General features: G+C 43.8%; 1 protein-coding gene and 1 long non-coding RNA gene across 4 annotated transcripts; one reads left to right on the top strand and one right to left on the bottom strand.

Annotated features, from left to right (window-relative positions):
- Positions 1 to 716: 716 nt before the first annotated feature.
- Gprc5a (G protein-coupled receptor class C group 5 member A) lies at positions 717 to 16198 on the bottom strand. 2 transcript variants are annotated; one of them, XM_047547908.1, is made up of 5 exons: positions 16054 to 16198; positions 5852 to 5924; positions 4092 to 5020; positions 1916 to 1974; positions 717 to 1635 (listed from the first exon to the last, which is right to left on the bottom strand). In XM_047547908.1, exons 3-5 carry the CDS (start codon positions 5011 to 5013, stop codon positions 1543 to 1545), a joined length of 1074 nt encoding a protein of 357 aa, XP_047403864.1. In that variant the 5' UTR covers positions 5014 to 5020; positions 5852 to 5924; positions 16054 to 16198; the 3' UTR covers positions 717 to 1542. The 2 variants fall into 2 exon arrangements, with proteins under 2 accessions (XP_047403864.1, XP_047403865.1); XM_047547909.1 differs by lacking the exon at positions 5852 to 5924 and having other exon boundaries at positions 16054 to 16192.
- A 247-nt stretch (positions 16199 to 16445) lies between these two features.
- Positions 16446 to 24147, top strand: LOC124981938 (uncharacterized). Of its 2 annotated transcripts, XR_007108136.1 has the most exons (4): positions 16446 to 16582; positions 18172 to 18352; positions 18564 to 18649; positions 21973 to 24146. It is a non-coding gene; the product is annotated as an uncharacterized LOC124981938 (long non-coding RNA). The 2 variants fall into 2 exon arrangements; XR_007108135.1 differs by lacking the exon at positions 16446 to 16582 and having other exon boundaries at positions 16597 to 18352; positions 21973 to 24147.
- Positions 24148 to 27750: the final 3603 nt, after the last annotated feature.

Raw genomic sequence — 27750 nt, 5'->3', positions numbered from 1 at the left:
TCCTCACCTCTGGCCCACACTGATTTTCTCTTCTTTTGATGCAAATCAGAATGGTGGGCCCTTGGGGGTAACTCCCTAACTTACCCACAAATCTTTTTAATATCATTCAATTTCTATATATGGGGACTTTTTGTTTCCTTCACCAAAGAGAGATTTCCCATTCCTCTGCCCCACAAAGCTTCTTCTTGGATTCAGTAAATAATAATTTTTGTGTGCCATGTCTTTGCCAAGAGATATTGTGAAACAATACAGTCAAACAGGGGCTCTAGGTCTTTCCCACAATGAAAATTCAACTGAGATGGGACATTGGCTTTGAGGTCTCTGTCTTTCTGGGGCCTCCAAAAGCCATTCCAAAGCAGCCACACCTCTGCCTTCCTGGAGCAAAACCTCGGGACCTGTGACGCTTCCTGGCTTTCTCACCTTTGACAGCCTTAAAACTTGGAGAAAACACACTTATCTCAGATGGAATGAGGAGGAAAGACAGGGAAAAGGGTCAAGTACAAACTCAGTAGAACTGAGTCTGAACTCAGTTCCAAGAGGAAGCCTACCATAGGAGCCTGCTTTCTCTCCCTAAGGGTCAAATATCCACCACCGTACCACTGCTATGGCAGGAAGAGTACCAGGCTGGGGATGTTCTCAGTGATAGAATGCTTGCCTAGCATGCACAAGGCCCTGGGTTCCATCCCCAGGCCCACAGAGGAACAAAAAAAAGAAGAGTTGCTGCCACATCTTTATTGCATACACAAGGGAATAACTTACCACACAACTCCCCCAAGAGTTGACAATGCCCACTTACAGAACTCAGGAGGTAAATACAGTGTAAATCTATTTACAGAGGCTGAGGACCAAAAGGATTGGAGAAGAATCAATGCCAAGAATTTATAGGAAAAACGGTGCATGCTAATGAGGTCCGGAGAACTCCTGGCAAAGTGCACATGAACAATTCAGTCTGCAGGGGTGGTGCAAAAAGAGAGAGGTGTCCTGTGAATTGGTGCTGGGGAGTTGCAGAGGCCCTGCAAGAGGCAGCATCATCTAGATGTATAGGTTTGGGTGACTTTTGACCTCTTCAGTCCAAGCAAGAAGGCCAAGAGGAGAGTGCCTGGAGGTTGGCTTCCAGTGTAGATTTTGACAAGATGGTGCTGAGACACAGACCCTTGCTGGTTTTGCTTGAATTTGCAGTTCTGTTCTGGGCCAAGTGATTTCCACAAAACCCACCTAATAAATCGCCTCAGGAATTGAACCAGCCAGCATGCGGTCAGATGCCCAGACTTTTAGTCACACATAAGCAAACAGTAAGAGTCACCCTGAGTTGCCCAGGACTCCCACTTCAATAAAGTACCCTAAGTATGGGACAAAAGAAAAGACTACGATGCTGAGAAGAACCGGAGTCTTAACTAGCCCCGGAAGCACAGTGGCTGAGGCTGAGGGTAGGCAGCTGCCCCACAATGCTTCATACAGTTCGCTTGGAAGATGGGACTTAGCCCACACCTTTTTGGACTGCCAGTTGGGTCTGCTGTGGTCGCTCCACTCTTCAGAACAGAGCTAACTGCCCTCTTTCCTTCCTTCATAGTCATTGTAAGGGCTAGTCCGAGCATGGGCCCGGGGAATGGAGAAGTCTTTTTTGGGAGTCCGATTCTGAAAAGGAAGTGACAATATTGTTAAATCTACTCCAGTCATTTCAAGAGATCTTCCAAGCTGGAAGGAGAGATTTAATTTCCTTCCCCTTCTACCAAGTCTCCTCTCAGGTCCCCCCACGCCCAGCACTCCACCTGACCCACCAGGCAGACTAGGAAAAAAGACACATCATCCTTTCAAGGTGGCCTCCCAGGAGCCATCAGAATGGTGACAACATCACTCCCAAAGGACAAATGTCCCTGGGTGCAAACACTATCCATGAAGGAGAAAGATCATTTACCTGAAGCTGTAAGTGGGTGGAATAAGGGGCATAGGAGGTATCCCCTGCCTCTTCAAAACCTGAAACACAGAGAAAGGAGAGATTGAAGCATTAGCCTCCCCGCATCCCATTGCATCACTTGCCACAGTGCATGTGACAGCTTATCCCTTTGTTTCTCCAGTAAACTTAAGTTTCTTGCAGGGAGAGACCATATTCTCAAGCCCAGCACCAGGTACCCAGTGAGCACATTGATTGGATGAACGAATGACTCACAGTAATCACATGGTCCCTAGGGAAACCCCTTTCCAAAACATTCTCCTCCACTGCAAAAGCACCTTTGAAAAGTCATTAAGAAGTCTTTCCAGATACAAATTTGACCAGAGGTGTACCTAGAGTGAGTCTCACTAGGGATTTACTCACTTCCTTAACTGGCTGATGAGGCGATAAAGGGAAGGATTTATGAGCAATTGTTTTCTATGTGTTTGGGGAAAATCTGAGAGTTTTAAACTTGGGAACAGGACATATGGAATTACTATTAATGCAATTTAAAGCAATCAATTATTTCCCACCAAATTTACTTGTCCAATTTTATATAATTCAGAGTATATAAGGACCAGAATGATCCCAGGCCTGACCCTGGAGAGAAAGGAATTCATGATGAACGCACAAATAACTACTGAATGAGACAGACTCTGATAAGAGCATTTCAAAGTTCTACAGATGCACAGGGTGGAGCCATGACTGAGGGCAACTGGGGAATGCTTGACTCTGCAAAAGGGTGAGAAGAAGGGAGAAGGCCCTACACCAGGCAGAGCACAGGTGCAGTCCAGCCGCTGCGGCAGGAAGATGCAGGGACTTGGTCTGTGTGGGCTGAGGCTTCAGTGGGGCTTGAACCTCACAGATCTGACATAACAGGATGGATGATGGTAGGGGCAGTGAGGACTGTGAGGAGCCAAGTGTGCTGGCTGGAGAGGCACTTGAGTAAGCTGAAAGAGGCCCACACATGGAAGGCAAACAGGAAAAGTCAAAAGGGAACCGTAACAGGGAATCCAGGAGTAGGTGACAGAGTGAAGCCCTAGGAAGGCACAGGAGGGGTTGGGATGGTAGAAGTTCTGCTTCTGCCCTCCCATGCACCCAGGAGAGAGACCATGCTGTAGTGGGGAGCCCCAGAAGGCTCAGCACTTCAGGCTTCCAGAGAAAAGACTTTTTTATTTATTTATTTATTTATTTATTTTTTTTGGTACTGGGGATTGAACCCAGGGGCACTTATCCACTGAGCCACAATCCCAGCCTTTTTTATTTTGAGACAGAGTCTCACTAAGTTGCTTATAGCCTCACTAAGTTGCTGAGCCTGGCTTCGAACTTACGATCCTCCTGCCTCAGCCTTCCAAGCCACTGGGATTACAGGTATGCGCCACCACACCCCGCAGAAAAGACCTCTTTTAAGTGGTGCTGAGAACCCACGCTTGAAAGTCCCTCACTCCTGTTCAGAAACCATTTCTCTCCTGTGACAGACTCCAAGACTGATGTGAACCTGGAGACTAATGAATACATCCCCACTGGCAACGCAGCTTCTGGCCATCAGTGTGGCCTCCTTCGCTTCTGAGAACATCTGCAGAGCACCCAACTACTCACACATCCCAAGGAGCACAATCGGCTGATTTTTTTATGTCAAATATCATCTCTTCCCTCCCAGGGACCCAGAAATATATGATCAAATGGGGCTGTTTGTGCTAAAATCAAAACCCTTGGTAACTTTATAGGGATTCCTACCAGTTTATAATAAAAGGACTTGCTCCCTCCTGCATCCCATGTCAATGCAGGAAATGGCGTGGCTTTCTGTACTCTACTTCACAAAGGTTGGAAGGAATGTCCACTTACCTTCTATAAAAAAATACAATCTCACCTGTACACCACTAGGAACGCTCCAAGTCATTCCTTTTCCTTTTCTTTGCCCCATCTTATTTTGATTCAGAGAAATCTACCTGGTGTTGTATAGAAAGCACTAGATAAAGACACCGGAGACTAGCTTCTGGTTCTACTTGTCTCTAAGTGGCTGGATGATTTTAAGCAAGATCATCCATGAGGAATTATCCATTCTGGTAAGGCATAATCTAGAAAAATCCTGCATGTTCCTTACAGTTATAATATCCTACGATCCTCCCCCACCGTCCCACCCAGAGATTCTCAATCGCACCTTGAGTGATTTCCTCTTGAGAATAGGCTCTGTTCTCCACACCATAGCTCTGCTTCATGAGTTGCGGTTTACAAAAAGCATCTTCCACCGGGTAATCCATGGGGTTCCGTTGCTTTGTAAGCAGGTAAAATTCAGGGGCAACATAAGCCAAGAGGAAAACCCAGCCATTGGCAACCAAGGCTGTGCTCAGGATGGTGTCGTCCCAGGTGGGACCAGGGGTAGGAATCAAGAGCAAAGTGATCCACGCCACCCAGATGACAATGGAGAAGAACATGGTGAGGCAGATGTGTGCCCCATGTCTCTTCCAGCCACTGAAGGATCCACAGAAGGTGAAGAAGGATGTGAGGAAGGTCAGAGCCATCAAGAAAAGGACATAGATGAGCAGCATGATAAAGTCTTCATTGCGACGATCAACAGAAAGCTCAGAAAAGATGTCGACATTGGTCCTGTTCATGGTGAGGACAACATATTCGATGGCGACAACGTCCTGTACAAGGCTGAAGCCCACGGCCAGGCCCAGAATCACCAGCCAGGACAGGGGCTTCCTCCCACGGACAAGCTTCATCAAGTGGAAAGCATGAGCCAAGAGGCAAGAGAAGCAGATGGAAAAGAGGACACCAAAGAGGAAGAAGCGTGTGGGCCCTGTGCCCCCGTCCAGCTTGATGATGAAGGCGAAGGTGAGGCCAAAGACCCCCAACACACCCAGGAGGAAGAAAAACTGGGTGGGGAGCATTTTCCGTCTGTTGGAGTCCTGCACCCTGCAGACCAGGATCAGGAGAGCGAGCATGAAGGCCACCGCGGTCACAGCCCCTGATGCAGCTATTGTTTCTAGGACGATGCCCCATGCTTCACTCAGATCACAGAGTCTGTGGTACCTGGAGTCCAGGTCTGAGCGGCAGCCATCGGGGGCTTTTGTGGTCATTCTGGTCCTACACAGAAGCAAAGTTAGGGTTGGGGGTGAGTTTCAACAAACTTAGACACAGGAATAAAAAGGAATTAGGAAAAAAATGTATGTTCAGCCAGTTCTGCCCTTGAACTTGCTACATTAGATAAAGCTACCAACTTCTCCTTTACCTTGAAGCCAGAGGACCCAATGTGACAAAGAGGTATTTCTTTTTTTTTTTTTTTCCCCAAAGAGGTATTTCAGAGTCTAGTTTCAAAAATAAGTCACACATGATCTACCAAGGTTCCTAATATTTTTGGCTAGTGTTTTCTTAGGAATTCGTGAACATGGAAATATCTAAGCATAAAGGGAACACTTTCATCATAATTGATCAGTCTCCAGTCTTTTCTCATCTTTGGCCCTGTTTCAGATATCTTATAAGCAACTCGTTCTCTCATGGATAAGAGGTGTTATCAGAACTGCAGACTTTTCTGCAGAGACCTAACATTCACTTCTGAGTCCCTGATTCCTCTTTTTTGGCTTTGCTGCCTCATATTGAAAGAGTTTCTCCCCAACCTTAAAATTTATAAGGATGTTTCAACTAATTCCCAAAGAATGTGGAAGAAAACTTCCTTACCACAACCAGCTCTAAACTATCTAAGGATGGAAGTCCTGGATGACATAAAAACAGGGGGTAACCCAACAACAACAAAAATGTTGCTAATACCTAACACTTTCATTTCTACATGAGTCAGATTTTGACTTCTGATCACCTTACATAAATATTAGTTTAATTTTACATCAACCCTATGAGGTGCAAATTATTTTCCCTGTTTTACAGATGAGGAAACTGAGGGCCAGGCATGGTGGTACATACCTGTACTACCAGCAACTTGGGAGGCTGAGGCAGGACAATCACAAATTCAAGGGCAGCCTCAGCAACTTAGAACCTGTTTTGAAAGAAAATAAAAAGGGCTAGGAATATAACTCATTGGTAAAGTGTCTCTGGGTTCAATTCCCAGTAACACATACACACACACACACACACACAAAAGATGAGGAAACTGAAACTGGAAGAGGTCAAGTTACTTGCTGAACATCAGACATAGATATTAGATAAATTTTTTTCCCAGTGCTGGGGATCAAACCCAGGACCTTTTGCATGCTAAGCAAATACTCCATCATGGAACATCCCTGGACCCGGAGCTAGGATTTGAATCCAAGTTTCTTTGCTCCAGCGTCCATGCTCTTAACTACTATAGGTGCTCGCTCTCTCTGATGAGTTCTAAGAGATCTTAAAATGCAATCCGAATTTCTCTCTCCCCACCCCAACCCCATCCTTCTATTATCGGATGTCCCATTATGGCCCTGATTTCACTCTTTTTTTTTAATTACTTTTAGATGGACAGTCTACCTTTATTTCATTTATTTATTTGTATGTGGTGCTGAGAATTGAACCCAGTGACTCACACATGCTAGGCAAGCACTCTACCACTGAGCTACAACCCCAGTCCCTGATTTCACTCTTAGGCCAGCCCCAGGAAGGCTAAGAGCCCCCAGGTGATAGATGATCCACAAGCAGGTAAGATGCTCACCCACTTGGGATAATCAGGAATTGACTGGGTATACCACAGTTGACTTCCCCTATATCTGCTCTTAATCTCTCAGGAAAAAGCCCTCTTTCTCTGCCCCACAACCTCCTTGTGAATTTGACACCCAGCTGATCCCCAATATCATCTAAATCCCAGGGATTCAGAAAACAATCAGAAGATGAATTAGGGAACTGGAAAAGAGAAATGAGTTCCCCAGTCCCTCAAAGTTGGTGGCTCTCAAATTTCAAAGTCAGTGTCTGCTAATTAAACATTGCAAGACATAGCTATAACCCCAAAAGTTTCTACATAAACTATAAATTTTATCTAAATTATCTTGTTGTATGCTATTTGTGCATGGAGTCTTTTCCCTTAGCTTTTCTTCTGGTATGGGATGTTAGAGAGAAGCTCTGAATGGACCAGGAGAGAAGTGGGAACTCGTGGGAAAGGGGCGCAGAGCCAGGAAGAGAGGACTTGCTGAGGCCCTCCATGGAAAAGCACAGTGAGAGCCCGCAGGCTCCTCCAGGGCCAAATAAGGGCAGAGAATGTGCAGCAAGGAATCAGAAATGAGAGGAAGGGCTGGGATTGGGAGCAGGGACAGGTACAGAGCACCTGCTGAATCCTGCCTCTTTCCTTAGAGCAGAAAAAATTACTTGGCATTTCTTCATCACATATCTGTAAATGCTTACAATGCAATTTCTCTGCCCCGGCATTATGGGGTACTATGATTATCCAAGAAATGAAGAATGCCTTTCTTTCTCTTTCCATCCTGCCTCTTCAAGATCAAACCACCATGCAGAGAGCAACACAGGGGGATGCAAAATGAGCCCTTTCTTACCAACCATGAAAGGCAAAGGAGTGTCTCTTCAACATAGAATTCAAACTCCCATCTCAAGCCAGGTGCGGTGGCACACACCTGTAATCCCAGCAACTTGGGAGGCTGAGGCAGGAGGATCAGGAGTTCAAACCCAGCCTCAGCAATTTAGCAAGACTCTAAGCAACTCAGCAAGACCCTGTCTCTAGATAAATTATAAAAAACGGGTGGAGACGTGGCTCAGTGGTTAAGCACCCTTGGGTTCAATCCCCAGTACCAAAAAAATAAAAAATAAAAAGAACCTCCAATAAGTACACAAATCATCCTTTCAATTAGACGATTATAAAGTCAAATAATAAGTATTTTATTTAACTAGCAATTAGGAAAAATTATATACATGTATGTGTATGAAATACAAACACATCCATATATATGAATGCATATTTTGTGTGGCACACTGGAAGAAATAATACCAGGTAACATTTAAATCTATCTTCCTAAAAAATAAATAAATAAATCTATCTTCCTGACTTTTTAATGAAATTTGGCTCTCCAAGTTTAACTGTACATTTTATAGTCATTCATTCAAAAAAAACTTACTAGTATGATTTGAATAGGGTTTGTCCCTTCCCCCCATGACTCATTCTAAAACTTAATCCACACTGTGATATATTGAGAGGGTAGATACATAATCTGACTATGGTGTTTAATGGCAAGGCCTAAGGAAGTGATTAGGATGAGATGAGCTCATTAGCATGGAATCCCCATATTTAATTCTGGTGGCTTCATAAGAAGAGGGAGACAGTCCAAAAGACATACACACACACACACACTCCCTGCCTCTTGCCATGTAATACCCTGCACCACCTCTGGACTCTGCCAGCAAATAAGGCCATTACTAGCCAGGTACAGTGGCGCACACCTATAATCCCAGTTATTCAGAAGGCTGAGGCAGGAGGATTAAAAGTTTGAGGCCAGCCTGGGCAACTCATTGAGATACTGTCTCAAAATAAATAATAAAAGATACTGAAAATGTAAGCTCAGTGGTAGAGTGACCCTAGGTTCAATCCCTAGTATCACAAAAATAAATAGACCACCATCACCAGATGGAGCACGAGCCAAAATAAACTCATTTTTCTCTATAAAGCTACCCAACCTCAGGCACTTCATTATAGTAATGGAAAACACACACTAATACATTTTCTGAGCCCTACTATGTGCCAACACTATTGTGGTACTCAATGGTAAAAGAGAAAGCAAACATATTCCCTGTCATAGCAGGAGATAGATAGACATAATCTCCCACTATATCCACAGGCTCTTCATTATCTTTCCTCATCATGTATGTCATCTGTACACTTTACCCTACGGAAAATTCCACCAGGCCTGTCTCCACCAAAGGAAGAGCACAGAAAAAAGATTGGGTTATGTTCCACTTCAATAGGAGGTGCAAATAAACAGAAGGAAAAACAAATGAGGTTCAGATGCAGGCAACCCCTGAAATACAAGTACCAGAAATCTGACCTGCTTTGCCCCCAAATGTCCACTCTTTTGTGGAAGGGGAAAGGGGAGGTGGGGAGGCTTCTCCCTTGTCTACTATGAATACATGAGAGGAAGAACCCCTCGAGGATAGCAAGGACAAGGAAAGCAAGGCAGTCCCTGGCATCTCATTTCATCTCTCCACACCCTGGGAGACTAATTCTGAGGGTGATAATGTAGCAGGAAAGGTATTTCCCTCTTCCCTTTGTTCCTTCACCTCCCTGACATTCCCTGCCACTTCCCCACCTCTCAAGGTATTTGCTGTCTGTGGACAAGTAGTTGTTATCATAATTACCTGACAATTACCAAGGACTTTGAACCTCATGACTCTAAACCTTGACAGGACTGATGAGATTTTTGCAGAAAAGACAGAACAGTGCTGAAGAGAGGCAGCAGGGCAGAACTCACAGCCCCCAGCTTGGAACTATAGGCCCCTCATTCAGCTGTGAGGAGGGAGGTGTGTCTTGGAACTTTCAGTTTCCACAGACCAGAGCCCAAGAAGAGCAATGGGCAGTGGGTCTGGAGAGAAGAGAAAACTGATTTCCCCTAATTCATCTCCACCTTCTACCTCCCAATCAAACAAGGAGGATAAACAGTCCTGAAATGCCTAGAAACCACTAAAAAAAGTTATTTTTTTTAATCACTTTTGGCACACACCCAGCCACTGGAGAGGTAGAGGCAGGAGGATTCCAAGTTCTAGGTCAGCCTCAGCAATTTAGTGAGAACCTGTCTCAAAAGATAAAATAAAAAGGACGGAGGACACAGTTCAGTGGTAAAGCACCTCTGGGTTCAGTCCCCTTACCAAATCAGTACCAAAAAAAAAAAAAAAAAAAAAAAAAACTTTTTAAGATTTTTATTATCAAAATTTGTATAATAGAGGCCCATGTGTCCATCATCACTTGGTTTCAACAATTATCAGTATATAATTATCAGTATATTTTGCTTGACTAATGCTCCATCATCTTACTCACTAAATTATTTTTAAGTAAATACCAGATATCATATAATTTTACTCATAAATACTCTAGTATATATTCCTAAAAAATAAAACTCCTTCTTAACCACACTTTGAAAAATTAGTAGCGTTTTGGGTTTTTTTAATATCAAAACCCAGTTGGATTTTTTCCTCTTGGTATTGGGGATGGAACCCAGGTCCTCACGCACGCTAGGCACACCATTCTGATACCAACCACACCCCCAGACCCACAAATGTCTTCTTAAAAAGTCTTAGTAAATATTGTTAACCTGAGTGACTAATTTTTTGGCATTACTATTGTAATTCACCTCCAGTAATCCTCCTCCACCCCTTCCCCAAGTTTGGGATTGCTCAATAGGTTGAAAATGTCATAAATTCTTTGCATTTAGTCAGAGGAAAATAAAACTGGTCACGGTCATTAACAAGCAAGTCTGTATTGCTTTGTGTACCTAGAGGATGGTCCAGATGAGGGAGAGACACCAGGAAGGTCCAGAGGAGGAGCACAGGGTTCTGATCACTTCATCCTGCCTTAAGCCCGTTTGGAATGAGTCAGGGCACGAAAGGTTAAAAAAAAAAAATGGGGGTGGTGGGGAAGGAAAAGCAATAGGAGGAGGAGGGAAGGAAGGGAGGGAGTCACATATGAGGCTCAATCCCAAAGTCTTCTGTCACTCCTCCCCTTTAGGAAGAATGTGTCTCCGGTGCCACAGTGTATATGGACCTAGTCGCCTAACCTCTCAGAGCCTCTGCCACTCCTCTGTAAAATAAGGGAAGGAGCCAGGTGTGCTGGCACACACCTATAATCCCACGACTCGGGCTGAGAAAGGAGGATTGGAAGTTGGAGGCAGCCTGGGCAACTTAGTGAGACCCTGTCTCAACAAATAAAAAGGGCTGAGGATGTAGCTCAGTGGCAGAGTGCCCCTGCCTTCAACCCCTAGTATTTCAAAAAATAATAATAACAATAGTGGTAATATAATTATGGATAAAAATAATGACAACTACTGCCACACGTGAGCAGTCGCTACACTGAGTATGAAGGTTTTAATGTGTCTTCTCATTTGCATATTTTTACACATATGATCTCATGTAATATTACTACAATTTATTTATATTTAACTCTTGGAGAGGTACAGTCATGTGTCCAGTGTCACATGGGAAGAAGAGTCCTTACAGTAGTCATGATCATAACTCAATTCTTCACTTTATCTCTAAATCACTGTCATGATCTATAAAGCTTTTCTTCTTTCCTTCAGCCTCTCTCCATTTAAACCATCATATAATCAAGCACTGACTTACTGAGAAGTCTCCAAACCTAGCAATTCTACACTTAGTCTTCCTCTCAATTAACTTTTTCTTTTGTTTGGATACTGGGGATTCACCCCAGGGGTGCTCTGCCACTGAGCTACACCCCCAGCCCTTTTTATTTTATTTTGGGACAGGGTCTCATTAAGTTGCCAACTACCCTCAAACTTGTGATCCTCCTGCCTCATCCTTCCCAGTAGCTGGGATCACATGCAGGTGCACCACACCCTACTCAATCAACAAACATTTAGGTCTGTAATTTGTGTTAGGTACCAGGCTAAGTGTACACATCAAACATACCAAAAAGTGTGGCCACTGCCCTCGGAGAGCTAATAGAGTCAATTGCACCAGTCAGAACTCAGAGGAGTTATGGGGTGCAGAGAATGTTGAACACAAATAAAAAACAGTGACCCATTCTACATAATGGGCCGCGTGGGAGTGGCAGGAGGTTTTGGAGAAGACACTGGGAGAAAAGACATGAAAGATGAACAGAATGGCAGGAGGTGTTTATGAAGGTAGAAGAGAAAGGGCTTGAGAAATGGAAGAGTCTGGGATAACTCCTAGACTTCTGGCTTAGCCAGCTGCTAAATTTAGCTTTGCTGGATCTAAGAGAAACATGGGACATGGATTTGGAGCTACCCAGGAATAAGAAGAGTTAAGTTTACTCAGTCATACACTCTTCATTCAGTCCTACACAGCAGCCCTACTATTATGCGCCCTTTTTGCAGTTGAGGGCACAAAGAAATTAAATCATTTGTACAAGATTATGTGACCCTTATAGGGTGCAGGGGCGCATGCCTGTAATCCCAGCAGCTCAGGAGGCTGAAGCAGGAGGATCAGTAGTTCAAAGTCAGCCTCAGCAACTTAGCAAGGCCCTAAGTAACTCAACAAGACTCTGTCTCTAAATAAAATATAAAAAAGGGCTGGGGATGTTGTGCCCCTGGGCTTAATCCCAGTCTCCTCCCCAAAAAAATTATGCGGCTCGTAAAACAATGCAAATCTAAGATTCTTTTCTCCCTGGATAGGAATCTGGGATCATCCTACAAGGTCAGGCTCTTGCCTCTGACCATGAATTATTCTCTTAACCAGAAAGACCCTTTGCCTCCTGTTCACAGTCCATTTGCCAAATTTCTTCAGAATTTGACCCCAAATTTAACCTCTCTAATGAGTTTTTTTAAATTGTTAATATTAATCCCATCACATTCTAAGTTTGTAGGTCTTATCATAGTTTTTAGAGCTATGTGTTTTGGGGCCCTGAAGTTTTTCTATATATACGGTATATATTAATATTATCACCAGGATAACAAGCTTCATAAGGAAATCAAGCAGAACTTCTATTTATTGGTATCACTCTCACTATGTGCTCTGCACGGCAGTTGTGAGAAAATATTTTGGACTAAGACTGACTGCTGAATATTTACCCAAAGCAAGTTATTTATTAGCAAGTATGAGTAATGGGGAGGAAAAATTTTTGAAGATGAATATGTGCTGATGCAAATCCACATATTTTTATCCAGGTTAAGTTCTTCTAAGGGAGGAATCCCACAGAAATTTCTCTGCTCTTAGAAGGATTACAGGAAAAGGAAAGTAGTCACAGGAAAATTTCTAGGCTCCCCTGTTCCGGGTAGCCAGCCCAATTCTGATGACATAAAAATGAGACATTATAGCAACGTCTTATGGATAGCATCTTACTAACATCATGACTTGAGTTTCTAGGTAGTTAATGGAGGAAAAAAATTATCACAGCACCATGGATCAAAACAAGTATAAGAAAAATGTTTGTACTAATTTTTGCACTTTTTCTCCTATTCTAAGCAACACATGTAAATTTTAGATTACTGTGAATATAAAATAAATACCAGAAATCATTTTTTTTAAATTAACATGCTGAGCGAAGCTTCCAAATCTCTTAGGCCCAGAATTCTGAGAAATCAAATTTCCAGAAAACAAAGAGAATAAAATGAAGTTCTCCACTGATTTAATATCTCAAAATGCTCAAAGATTTCCTCCTTTAAATAGTTTAGGTCAATATATAAGGATAAAATATTCATGTTGGATTCAAGAAGTCCAAAGTTAAACTTTACATCTCTCCCTACCAGCCTGACTTCTAAGCCCTGTGAGGGCACCACCATCTAATCATTGCCTAGTAGATCTAAAAATACAATATATACTGTCTAATGAGTGAGAGAATGGGAAAGAATAGACTATATAGGCTAAAATTAGAAGACTGAAGAAAGCAAGTATTATTACAATAATGAAATGGCAACTTATTTTGAAAAGACCAAATTAAACTATTATATCTAAAAGAAACTCACCTAAAGGAATTGAGAAAAGTTGAAAGTAAAAAGAAGAAAAAAATGAAAATAAATGAAAAAGGATTACTTATAGATAATGTTTATTTAAGAGGTATTATGAGTCAAACGAAGTTAAATAATTTGCTTAAGGTAAAAGAATTATGCGGGAGTTGCAATTTTAATATCACACAAAGTTGTAGTCAAGGCAAAAAAGGCATTATATGTACCCAAAGCTTGCTTCATAATAACTAGTGATGCTCCATATTGAAGATAAAACTCATAAACTTTCATGCACCAAATATAGTACCAAAATACTTAAAACAAGGACTACTGATATTGAAGGAGAAACCAGAAGAAATAAGAATTATAAAATACTTCTCTATCAGTCCTTGGTGGAGTAAATACACAAAATGAATAATAATACAGTAAACTGTTATACATGTTTTGTGAATACTTTAATGGAAATAGTCTCTATCTTCATTCTTCCTATCTTTTTAGATCTCCTTTTCTTTCTTTCTTTTTTCTTTCATACTGAGGACTGAACCCAGGGGCACTCTACCCAGGGGCAATAACCTCGGTCTTTTTTATTTATTTTGACACAGGGTCTCACTAAGTTGCTCTGGCTGGCCTCAAACTTTCCATCCTCCTGCCTCAGCCTCTTATGTGGCTGCAATTCTAGGTGTGCTGGATCTCCATTATTAATCATATAATTCAGATCCTCTCTACTAGTAATTATCAAGGGCCAGTTCAGGATTTGTAAGCCATATATTTGCAGCATGAAAATAGTCATAAACATATGAGCATTGAGGTTTTCCCATAAAATTTTATTTACAAAAAGCAGCTGCAGGCTATGGACTATACTTTGCCACCCCTACTCTATATGATAACTTCTATTTAAATGGTCATTTTGGGGGATGTTTACTCTCCTCCCAAAAAAAGCATATTTTAGAACACAAAGAAAAACTGAAATTCTAAAATAAGAAAAGTACAGATCATATATTCTGTCCACAATGACATAGAAATAGGACTAAAAGTAGAAACAAATACACCAAACTACCCTGAAAGTAGGACTCCCTCAAGCAAAACTACTATCCAATTTTCTGTATACCTCCACATCATTTCCTCAGTTCAATCTGTGAATTTTTATATAGAAGTAGAACCAGAATGAGAAGAATAAAAATAGCAGTCAAAATTCTTGTTCACACTCTTATCTTCAATTACCACTAAGGAATAGAATATTAAAAAGCAGACAGATTCTAAACAAGACTTCCAAGGAGACATATGCAGACATAGGGGGCTAGAATCTTAATGCAGGAAAGGCACTTGGGCCTCCCTAAGACCTCCTCCCCAAGTCCCAGGAGGTTGTCTGGTGACAGTTACATGATCCTGCTGAGTACAGAGAAGAAATCAAGCTCCCCGACTCCACGTGGGGAGCTCTTGGGAAACCACACAGTTCTACTCATTCCACTCTGCCTTCAGAGCCCTTGCCTCTCCATACTTGTAAGGGAGCAAATTCTCAGCACCTCTTTCCACCCTTTCTTCCCTCCCTCTCCTAGTAGTAGCCAGCACACAACCCAGAGGGTAAGGTTCTCAGGTCATCCTGTCTGAAGTGGCTAAAAGAATTCCCCTTCAGGAATGAGCCCACTGCAGTGACTGATTGAGATCCTTTCAACAGGTGCAGCATTTACAAAAGCCTCTTTAGAAAAATCAGCCTGGAAAGGAAGGAATGGAAAGAAAGTCCTTCAACTTCCTTAATCCTGAGCAGACTTTGGCTATTTGCTAATCCTGCTCACCTCCATGGATGTTTAAGAGACATCTTGAACCACATTTAGACCATTCCCAAGGGCTACTTAGTTGTTGGAAGGTGGGCGGTTACTACCTTTTCGACTTCCATCTGCTGGGTATTCCAGAGCCACTCAAGGGACTAGGGATGGAGAGGGACTGGGGGTGGGGAGGCGAGGCAGGCAGGGCAGGAAGAGGGAGATGGTGACAGCTGCTTCCTCTCAAAGGAGTGTATACTGTGGAGTCCAATATAGAGAAAAGTGGTGACTTCTAGATCTATTTCCCAAAATTCAGAAGAGCTCATTGTAGTGAAGAACAAAATAAATGGAAACTTTTCAGTATCTGAATAAGGTAGTAGCTGTCACCATCTCCTCCTTCCTGCACCCTCCCCCAGTTTTCCTAGACCCTTTCCACCCCTAGTCCCTTCTCTACCTACATTATTCTCTTTCTTCTCTTGCCCCGAAGTGATCCCAGGATTGCTCATGTCCTGCCTGACAAGAATTCAACCTATTCGGAGTTTACAGAATGTGTCTGAACAGAAACTATTACCCTGATGATCTTTTTGCTCTCCACCTCGATATTAGCCTGGGAAACCCAGAGAACAAATTCTGAGTTGAGTTAAACTAGAGAAATCCCTTTCTTTGAATTAGTTATTTCCTCGTAGTCAGGGTAGTCCATCACCAGGATTCCTGGCCTCCTCTATGCTCCCCTCCCAACGCCCTACTCTCCCATAATGATTGAAATCTGGAGGTCCCACGCGCTCTGAGATCCACGCGACTCACTTACCCTTGTATCTGGGTTTTGGCGGTGAACTTGGCGCCCTCCTCGCGCGTAAGGGAGAAGCACGCAGGCTTCTCGGTGCTGGACGAGTCCTTGGGCAATGATCCCGCCCTCGGCTAGCTGAGCAGTTATAAAGGCGGCCGTCGCCGGAGGGAGGGAGCGGTGAGCAAGTGGGAGAGCAGAGGGCAGGGGCGGGGAGAGTCGGGGGAGAGGACACGCCTATTCCAGTTCCACGGCACTTGGCGCTGTTATGAAAATAAAGTCACCGCGCCAGGGAATAAACCAAAAGACTCCTGACGTCAGAAGCACAGTCACTTTTGAAATGGTTGAGGGGCGGGGTGGGGGAAACGGGGCGGGACCCACCTAGCCCAGCGCAGCGCATCAGACTCCTGCAAGACCTGCGCTCAGGCTACTCCCAGAGCACGGGGTGAAAGAGCGGCCGTGGCGCGGACCCGCTCCCTATGGGCCCTGCAGGTTATCACCGTCTGGAGGAAACCACACCCGCCCTCCCCGCTGGTACTCCTGTCCCCCAAGGGTAAGGACCTACAGACCAGATCCTAGCAGCTCTCTTGTTAATTTCAGTGGAACATTTAGTCAGTCTTTCTGCACTTTCCCTTAACTTAGCTTTTCTCTCCACACTCTCACCCCACCTCTGCGGGATGGGAAGCCAGGCTGAAGGCAAAGGAGATGGCCACCCTCTAGGGGATCCAGGCAAAGCGAGATAAAGGTCAAGGAAGACTTCTTCACTAGGTCCAGTTCAGCAAGGACACTTGTCAACACTTGTGGCCAGATGCTGGGCACAGTGCATCTCGGGAACTGAAGCAGGAGGATCGCAAGAGACCAGCCGGGGCAACTTAGGGAGACCCTACCTCAAAATATCAAATTTTAAGAGGGGTGGGTGAGAGGTGTTGGTGAAGTGGCTCTGTGGCTGAGCACCTCTGGGTTCAATCCCCAGTACCAACAAAAAGAGAAAAAAACTGTGGTCAGATAAACTGGGTTCGTGCCTGGGACTGAGAGATCATTATCTCTTTACTTTCCTCACTACCTCCCCTAAAGCTTGACAATGCAGGCTGATGGGAATGGGGACACCAGATAAAATTATGGAATAAAGGAATTTTTCTCTATTGTCCGGTTCCCCCTCCCTCCACTGCCCACTCCTCTTTCACTATCAAGCCAATCCTGCAAAACTTGCCTTTGTTGACTTGTCAAACAATCCCGGAGTGGCTGCCCCTCACTGTCAGAGCTGGGCAAGGTTCTACACCACTGCCTTGAGGGAAGGAGGCCTAAGACTGTGTTTTAAGGTGGTAGTCAGCAGATCTAGTAAACGAACCTGTATTAATTTGCTTACGAATTAATGGGGGAAGGCCTAAGGCTATCCAGATTTCTATTCACTTCTGCCCCCTAAGTTTCCTAAATTTAAAGTGCTTTTAAAATGTGACTGTGTGCTTAGTGGGTACAAGGTCCTGGGTTCAATCCTTAGCACCAAAACAAAACAAAAAACTGTGACTCTTTGGAGACCATGATCCCACTTTTGTTAGGTTTTCACTCCCAAGAAACCACAGCCGTGGGTCTTGGAACATTTCCCCTGAGGCTGCAGACCAGGGATCTCCAAACTCACCAACTCCACTTCTAGGGCTCTCAGGGATGCAAGTGGCAGAGGGGCCACTGAGAAGTTGGTGGGGCTGGAAAGGACAGTGCATTTTAGTGTATGCCATCCAGGAAGTCAGGGCTTATCTCTAGACCTCAGGTTTCCATCTTAGAGGAGGAAGTTGAACTAGATCACCATTGTACAATAGAACTGTAATTCAAGTCACATACATAATGTTTTATTTTAGCAACCACATTAAATGAAGTTATTTTAAAAAGGGAATTAATTTTAATTATACATTTTATTTAACCCAGTAGATCACAAATAGGATCATTTCAACATGTAATCAACTTTTTAAATATTATTGAGCTACTTTACATTATTTTGTCAAACTACATCCTTAAGAACCCAGTGAGTATTTTATACCTACAGCACATTGTCGCTTTGAACCAGCTGCATATCAAGGACTCAAAAGCCAAGTGTGGATGGTTAGTGGCTACCACTCTGATCTGAACAGGGTTGGGTTGTCTCTGAAGTCTCTTCCAGCCCTGGCATTTTAGGACATCACTATGTCCAGGGTGAGGTTCATGACATCAAGCAAAAGACATCAAGTCTGAGGAAGAAGCAAAAGCAGAGGGGACATGAGTCCTGGGATTTCTTCTCCTTCTGCATCCCCCTTCACAGGACAAGAATCTTGGGAAACTTAATGAGAGTGTGGTGAGTGTATTTTATTTTTCCTGTTGTTCATTATTCTCTGGATGATGTCTGGCTGGTTGGTCTAGAGGTTGTGAGAGAGAGATGGGGTGGGGATGCTTGTTCTGAAATACTATCTGCTGTCACCATTGACTTTGAATATCCACCTTGTTCTTTTAGCACTCTCTCTTCTACCTTCCTCTGAACTTCTTTTTCTCTTCCCACCCTTTTACAGGTGCACGGAGCCAGAACAAAATCTGGATGAGAGTCAGGCCAGTGAGCATCTAGAACACAGAGTTTAGAAGAGGCACTTCACACCCTGTGAGTGGGTACCTCCTTCAGTTCTGTGGCCTTAGGCCCCTTGCCTGCCTCTCTTAGTCTTAACCCCGAACCTGAGTTCATTGATCTGGATATGTGGGAGGTAAGAAGGATAAAGGGAGGGTGAAATAGTTGAGTGATATTAAGATGCTCCTGAGGGAAAAAGGGAAGGAGCCAGTAAATGGGATAGTTCATTTCCTGGGTCTCTTGTCTGCTAAAAGCTGAGGGCTTGCTATTGTTTGCAAATGGTTTGAGTGTGTCCCCCAAGGGTCCTTGTGTTGGAAACTCCATCTGCAGTGTGATGTGTCGGGAGATGGTGGGACCTTTCATAGCTTCGGGGCTATGTGGTACATACGTGAAGTCCAGTTACCCAGCTACTTGGGAGGCAGTCAGCAATTTAATTAGATTCTGTCTCAAAAAATAAACAAGGGTGGTATAATGTTGCTCCGTGGCAGAATGCCCCTGGGTTTAATCCCCAGTAACATACATGCACAGGTAGGGCCTAGTGGGAAGTTACTGGGGACCCTGCCCTTGGAAAGGATTCAGGGTTATAATGAAAGAAGTGAACCTGGCCCCTTCCTCTCTCTGCTTCCTGACTCCAGCTGAGATGGCTTGCTTCTGCACAGGTGCTCACACTGTTGCAATTCACCATGAGGTGATACAGCCCAGGGCATGAGACCCTCACCAGAGTCTGTGTATGCTGTTTGGACTTTAAACCTCCAGAAATGGAATCTAAATAAACTTCTTTTCTTTATAATGTTAGCCTGTAGCCAGTAGTGATAGTGCACACCTCTAATCCCAGCTACTAGGGAGGCTAAGGCAAGAGGATCACAAAGTAGAGAACAGCCAAGGCAACTTGATCAAACCCTGCCTCAAAATAAAAATAAATAAATCTGGGGATATAACTCTGTGTTAAAGCACCCCCTAGGTTCAATCCTGTACCAAAATATATGTGTGTGTGTGTGTGTGTGTGTGTGTGTGTGTGTGTGTTGCACATGTATAAAATACCTGTATCAGGTATTTGGTTATAGTGGCAAAAAGCTAATACAGGACACTGGGAAATCAATGGAAGAAAGATTATGAAGGGAGTCTGGAAATCCAGGCTTCCTTCAACTTCAGCTGTCCTCCTTTGAATGTTATCTGGTGACAGGTAGCATGGGTGAGCATCACAGAAGGGAAGCTCACCTGACTGGAAATGAGGAGAGGAGAAGAGAGAGCCCACAACAAAGGTGCCTGTCCCCCTAACAGAGAGGCTCCTCTGACTCTGGGGCAGCCCTTCCCTCTGCTGCAAGGCCAGCTAGGGGGTCTCAAGTTCTTTGAGGATGGTCCTAGCTCTGCCTCAGTCTGAAGGTCTCAGAGCCCAGTCCCCACTGACACCTCCCTTACCAACATCCCACCAAACATGGCCACCATGGCCCCACTCCAGCTCAGGAACTCAGACAGCTCTACCAATGTCTTCACATGACCTCTTTACCAATGCTACTCTAGGATTGGGAGCCACAGAACCTCAGTCCTCAGGCTCTTTTTCTCCCTTTACTTCTTCACTAGCAAGAAGGAAGGAGCTGCCTGTCTCCCTCCGTGACCTCAATGAATTCTCATTTAAGAAGTATCTAGGGCTGGGGATATAGCTCAGTTGGCAGAGCGCTTGCCTCACATGCACAAGGCCCTGGGTTCAATCCCAGCACCACACACACACACAAAAAATTGTTTCCTCAGGTTCTAACTCTTTTGGAACTGCCAATGTCAGGGAACCACAGCCCCCTCTAGGTTCCTGGTAGTGTGGTTCTTTCAGACTAAACAATACAGGAAGCATTTGAAGTCAACTACAACCAAGCATTATAGGAAATATCACAGAAGAATGGGAAAAACCATATTTGGTCTCCATTCCCTGAAAGAAATTTACATATTTATTCAGTCATTTGCATCTGTGGATGATCTTCTGTGTAATTGAATATCAAAAGAAATTACCTTTAAGGAGCTCAATCTGGCAGAGAAATAGACAGGAATCAAGGAGAAATCAATTCATTGTGTTAGAGGAACACATAAGGACGACAGCAGGCACCAAAGACCACAGGAAGAATTCATTGCAGAGTTCAGGGTATACCCCACAAAGAAGGAAGGACTAAAGGATTAGGATGAGTTTTACAGATGGAGAAGGGAAAAGGGTGAGGAATAAGAAGGGCATTTCAGGCAGAGGGAGCAGAATGTGCAAGGCACAGAGGCAGGGAACAGCCCTGGCCATTGATAAAGTGTGAGAACTTAGTGTGGAGATGAAGCTAGATGATTGGACTTGACTTTGTAGTTCCAGACTCATCTTGGAGGCAGATGGATATTGAAGGCCTGCAGTAGGGGATGTGATGTGATATGCAAGATGATGAGTCACTCTAGTGGCCCTAAATCCAATAACTGGTGCCTTTATACGAAAAGGACACAGCCAGATTGTGGTAGTGCACACGTGTAATTCCAGCTACTCAGGAGGATGAGGCAGGAGGATTGCAAGTTCAAGGCCACCCTTGACAACTTAGTGAGACCCTGTCTCAAAATAGAAAATAATGTTTAAAAAGTGATGGGGACAGGGGCTGGAAATGTAATTCAATGGTAGAGCATCCCTGAGTTCAATCCCCAGTACTGAAAAAAAGAGGACACAGAGATATACATAGGCAGAAGAGATCAACACTTAGAGAAGAAGACCATGGGAGACAGAGGCAGAGGCTGGAGTTGTGCAGTCAAAAGCCAAGGAACACCAAAGGACTGAGGGCAACCACCAGAAAGGCAGGCAGGAGGCACAGGGCCATTTCTCTAGACAGAGCTTCCAGCTTGCAGACCCCTGCTGACACTGTAAATGCAGACTTCCAGCCTCAGGAACCAAGAGAATATATTTCTGTTGCCTTAAGAATTCCGTTTGTTGGTGTGTGCTTTGTTGCAGCAGTCCTACCAAACCAACGCAGGCACCTCTGAAATGTGGGCAATGTTTGCATGTACTGGCAGGTTATGTAAAATGCTAAGAGAGCCCACCTAGCAAAGCAGGAGTCTCCAGAGCTTAATCTCCAAGTGGCCTTGGTTTCGGCTCCCCACCTCCACTAGGTGGGAGAGGAGTGGAGTATGCAAGAGACAAACAGGCACAGAGCGAGAGATGACACTTGAAGCCCCGGAATGCGGTCTGCAGGGAACCGGCACTTGCGGTCAGCACACTGGCCAGCCACCAACTCTGCCTCTCTTGAGCCTCTCCTTATCAGGCTATTTAAAAAATGCTCTGGTTACAGCCAGGACTTTCTTGCCTTTTCTTGCCTTTTCTGGGACTGACTTTAAGATGTGCTCATTCCCAGGGTCTTCATTCCAGTGGAGGTTTTGGTTCCAAGAGGAGCTCCAGCCAGCCCAAGGCTGGGTCAGAGAATCCCATAAAGTGTTCAGACTGGTTCAGTGACATGAAACCCAACGCAGCTGCAGGATTCGCCTCTTCCCACTCTTCAGGACAAAATAATGCAACCAGTTATCAGATGGACTTCTCTCTCCATCTCTCTGAAGCTGTGTACAGACCAGGGAGGGGAGTCAGTGGTCAGGAAGGTCACATTGTGCCCAGGGCCACTCTTATCTCCGCCTCATATCTGGTCAGTCCCCACAAACCAGTCTGTTCTCCTTGTTCGTGCCTAACCTAGAGGCAGTATATTGAAATGAATTTCAAGGAGTTAGGAAGAACTGACCTGGATCCTACTTAACAGCTCCATCAGTGGCCTATCTCCTTATCCGAAAAATGTGGCATTCATAAAGCTCAATCCACGGGGTTATGGGACATCAAGTACAATTACATCTAGCACATAGGGGATATTCCGGAATATTCATTTGCTTACTCTTGAATTTCTTGAATTGAAGGTAGGAGGGTAGCTCTTTTGGGGGTGTACTGGGTATTGAACCCAGGGTGTTTAACCACTAAGCCTGTCTCTTTTTTTTTGGAGACAGAATCTCATTAAGGAAGGTAGCTCTTTGAGTCTGTTTGCAAAAGACAAGCAATGGAGCTGCCAAAATTGCCTTTCAGTGCCTTACCTTTGGTCAAGGCCTCTCCCTCGCTTCTATACCCAGACACCCCTATACCACGATATGTGGCTCAGCTTAAATAATTATATAAATAAATGTATTCATCTCATTCATGCTAAATACTAAAGCATTAAAGGACTGAAAGAATTGCCAGTTGTCCCTCCTGGGAATAATTTCTATTAAAAAAAGAGACATCCTGGCACTGTGGTGCACACCTGTAATCCCAGCAACTCAGGAGACTTAGGTAGTAGGATCACAAGTTCAAAGTCAGCCTCAGCAACTTAGGGAAACCCTGTCTCAAAATAAAAAAATAGCAAGGACTGGGGATATGGCTCAGTGGTTAAACACCCCTGGGTTCTATCCTCGGTACAAAAAAAAAGAGAGCCCATTGACTCTATTGAGCAATATATATGAATGAACACAGCAATAAGGATTACTCTCAAAAGAATAAACAAGCAACAAAATAAAAAGTACATACTATAGACATACTATAGACTTCCAATTATAAAGCAGGCAAAACTAATCTGTGATGACAAAGTATGTGAGTAATTGTCTGCAGCAAGGGGTGGAGCCTGAGGGTTTCCTGCAAAGGGACACAAGGAAGTTCCTCAGGGTGACGGACATGTTCTATACCTTCATTGTGGCAACTGTTACATAGCTGGATGCAAAAACTGGACAAATGGTACTCTTAAAATGGGTGAACTTTATTGTGTATAAATCGCATATCAGTAAAGATCATTTCAAAAGAAAAAAGGCCTTTTAAAGAGGTCATATGTAATACTTAAAAAATTAATCACTAAGAGTAGAATTCCAAGGAAGCTGAAGGATGGATGATAGAACCAGTCCATGGGGAAGGTGAGGGGTGGCATTTCAGGAAAAGACCCTCCCTGATCTAAAAATGATCTGGTGTTCTTTTCAGACATAAGAAGCTATTTTGTTTGGAGGGTTTTTTGGGTTTTGTTCTCATCTTCGTTTTTGGCTTTTTGGTTTTTTGTACTGGGAATTTAACTCAATGAGAAGCTATTTTGGAAATGTGGTTTAGAAATCTGAATATTTAGGGTTCTGTGATTACCCATACTCCTACTTGTTTGCTCTTCACTTCCTGATTTGGACTAGGATATTTATTCGTTCTACAAATATATATTGAATATTTCTCTGTACCAAGCCCTCTTCTAGGAGGCAGGGATTCCACCACGAACAAACTGTCCCCAAGTTAGTGGAGGACAATAATCAAGGTAATAAGATAATCAAGATAAGTTAAGCTGAATATAGAAAGTGGGGCGCACTGGGGTTGGGAGGAATTAGATGCTGTTATGTAGGGTGGCCAGGGAAGCCCTATGTGAGAAGGGAACATTTAGGCAGAGACCTGGAGGTAGTCATGGAGTGAGCCGGTGGATATCTAGGTAGAGGCACCCAGGCAGGGGCACAGCAGTGTAGGGGCCTATGCTTGGCATACTGGAGAGGAGGACGAAGGGAGAGGGGAAGGAGGTAGGTCAGGGAGGAAGTGGGGAACGTTTGCTTTCACTCCTGTGAGGCCAAGGTGGGAAGCCACTGGAGGGGGAGGAATGACCTGCTCTGGCTATTATCCAACTACAGTTCTGAAGAGTGTTCTTGCTGAGCCACTCTGGACCCCATGGGGAACTTTGCTTTGGCCTTTACCTTGCTTTGACTGGGGAGCCTCCAGAGAGTGGCCACCTCCTTTTCTTTCACTCTGGCTTCCCATCCCACGCTGGTGGGGTGAGAGTGGTGGAGAGAAAAGCTAAGCTAAGGGAAAGTACAGAAAGACTGGCAAGTCCATTGCAATTAATAAGGGAGCTGCTAGGATGGGGCCCGTAGGTCCTTGCCCTTGGGAACAGGAGTACCAGCAGGGAGGGCAAGCGTGGCTTCCTCCAGGAGGTAACAGTCCACAGTGGGTCCTTCCTGTCCCTCTCTTACATTTAGTACACTGGCACCATCCTGAGCATACGCCTTGGAGGAGTCTTCTGCCCTGGACTGGGTCAAGGCGAGTTGCCCCACCCACCACCACCTTTATCGGTGGGAGGCTTTGGGTTCATTCCCAACAGTGACTTCATTTTCAGGACTGCAAGAAGTGCTCGTTTGAAGGTGGTGATGCCTGGAAGTAGAAAAAGTGGCCAGATTCTGAGTAATTCTGAAGATTAAGCCAACGATTTGTTAATGGATTGAATGTGGGCCACTAAAGAAAGAAATAGAATCCAGGTCCATCCCAAGGCTTTGGGGCTTTGGATAGAATTGAAAATGTATTTCTTTGTTACATTTGTTATCAAGAAACAACTAAAGCCCTTATTACCAAATTCTACTTTACATGACCCTATTTTTTAAATTAAAAAAAAAAAAATGAGACATGGACTACCAGCTTCGATGCCACCAACACAAAGTGCAAAATGCAGTTTTGAAGATAGAAAGACCTAAACATAAAATTTATGGGACATTTTAAAGGCTATGGGAATTGATTGTGGAGAGACTATTTGAAACTGGGATGATCTCATAAAATATTATCACCTGCTGCCTTTCCAAAAGAATTATAGAAGTACTTTACCACAGCTTTTCCTTCTTATTTACAGTTAAGTCACTGGTACCAGCACGATTGCACTGGTGAACTGGAATACTTTCATGGGGAAGCAGGAGTTTGGTGGCACATCATATATTAAGATGTAGAAATTGGGTTTTTTATTTTTCTTTTTTCTTCCTTTCTTTTTTATTTATTTACTTATTTATTTATTTATTTATTTATTTAATTTTGAGACAGGGTCTAAGTTGTCCAGACTGGCCTCAAACTTAGGATCCCCCTGCTTCAGCTTCTTGATTTTCTGGGGTTGAGCTGTGCACCACTATGCCAGACTAAGGTGTGCAAATTAACATGAATATCAATCCCTAGAGAAGTTTGGAATAAATCATCATTTATCCAAATGGAAAATTCCACTGGAGCACAAATGATGTTCTCCACCTGTTTTTATTCTCTGCAGCACCGTCTTCCACATGTCTGAAGAAATAGATCCCCCCCACAACTATTCACAAGTGATGATCCATTTAGATCCCCATCTAGAATTACAAATTCCTTCCTCTGCCTTCAAGACCAAAATTTATCCCCCAGCAAATAAAATAAGGTGAGAGGAGTAGGACATTTCTACTCACATGGACTGGGGAGCTTCCGAGTCTCAAAAATTCAGGGAACCCCTTGACTTCTAAAACTGTTTTCCAACAAACCTGCTTCCAAGCACCCCAGATCTCCCCAGGTCCTTAAAGGGTCGGATTCCAATCTTTAGAAGAAAAGTAACTTGTCCAGAATTTTAGTGGAACCTAGAAAAGCTTTCCTACTATAAGAAGTTCAGTTAACTATCTCCTGAAATATTTGGCTTTCCAATACAGACTTTCCTGGACTTTTTTAAATACAGCATGTTCTTTAATTCAGGCTCCATCATGATTTCTTGATTTACCAGGAAAAGTAAGCAAGAGGCACTGGAAGAAGAAAGAGATGAGAACCAAATATCAACTGAAGGCCTACTATGTATCAGCTCCCCTTCAGAGTAGGATGGAGAATTATTCATGCATCCTTTCTACAATCTTGCATAAAACCTACTATGTGCCAGGTATGGGTAGAGTTTCAGATGAAACCAAATCAATGATAAAAGGACTGCACCCAAATCAACAAACTTTGCACTGAAATGTCCTAAGTCCCCCATCCTGGGTGAGAAACCTGGCAGATCATCACCCTGTGCTGCCCATTCCTTTGGCAGCTAAATCTAATGCAGTGTGTTGGTGGGGGTACCAAAGAACACAGCCAAGAGGACGAGGGCTGGAGTCCCACAGGCCATGGGATGAGAAGGGTCCTCAGTCTGTTTTCCAGTCCCCAGGCCACTCTGAGTCTGGTCATCCTCTTCCCAGAGATGACCCAGTGACACCAAAGCACACTGGATACTGACAGATTAACTGGATAATTTCAAGGAAAACACAAACCCAAATCAGAGTGAAACTCCTGTGGAGACTGAACTGGTGCCCAAGGCCCCCTCCATCAGGGACGCCCTGTGGGGGGCAGCGCCTAAACTCCCCCAGCCTGTGGCAGGCAGGCCGCAGAACAAGGCTGCTCCTAGGCTCTTATACTCACCTGCTATTCATTTCCTTATTTCTCTTATACAACTCTAAACCACAACTGCTGGATACATCTTTTCAAGAAGCCGCTAGGTGTGGCCTTGGGAGTGATCAGTGTAAATAGGCACCAACAAAGGCAAGTATTGAGAAGAGAAGACATCCGCAGAGGAAGCCAGAGACCAGGCTGTCTTGTCTTGCTAAAGATGAAGGCCCCAAGTATTTCCAGGCACAATTATTTGGTTTCCCATAACCAAGGTATGTCCTTCAACCTCTGAGAAAGAACTTCAGAATTCTATGTGAATCTTATTTTCCCATTACAAAGAAGTATGGCTGTCTTCCCACAAAATAATAAAAAAGTTCTGTGTGTGTTGTGTGCAGAAAGAAAGATAATGCTTCATAGTATTCAAACGACTTTTCTACATTTTGTCCTGTGTAATTCTCACAACAACTACAATGTCAATACAACTGTGTACAGCAAAAACCCAGTCTTGGCTAAGCATGAATAGCAATCACTGTTCACTAGCTAGGTAACCTTAGACCATGTACTTAACCTCCTATGACTCAGTTTCTTTATCTGTAAAATGGAAACAATGGTTCCTGCTTTGCTTTTTAAACAGATTGGTAAATATATTGAGAGAAAAGGTCGAAGGGGACACTTAGCATAGGGTCCGACCCTTTATGTGATGTCAATGAACAGTACATCAGGTAAGAATAACCTAACCAATGGGAGAACTGAAGTTCAGACAGACCAAGTGACATGTCTTAGGTTTCAGTTCTGCTTGACTGGGGAGCCAAGACCAGCATGTCTCCAGATTCCTGTACAGCATCCTGAACTCTTTCCTCCTGACTTTTTATTTTATTCTATATTGTTTACTCCTGCTCACCAAAAAATAGAAAAAAAAAAAAAAAAAAAAAAAAAACATGTGGCTGTTCTCAGAGACCCTGCAGTCTCCCTGTTTTCAGTA

Source organism: Sciurus carolinensis, chromosome 4 (assembly GCF_902686445.1).
Source record: "Sciurus carolinensis chromosome 4, mSciCar1.2, whole genome shotgun sequence".
NCBI lineage: Eukaryota > Metazoa > Chordata > Mammalia > Rodentia > Sciuridae > Sciurus > Sciurus carolinensis.
Note: the sequence above shows the minus strand (reverse complement) of the source record. Positions and strands in the feature narration are given on the sequence as shown.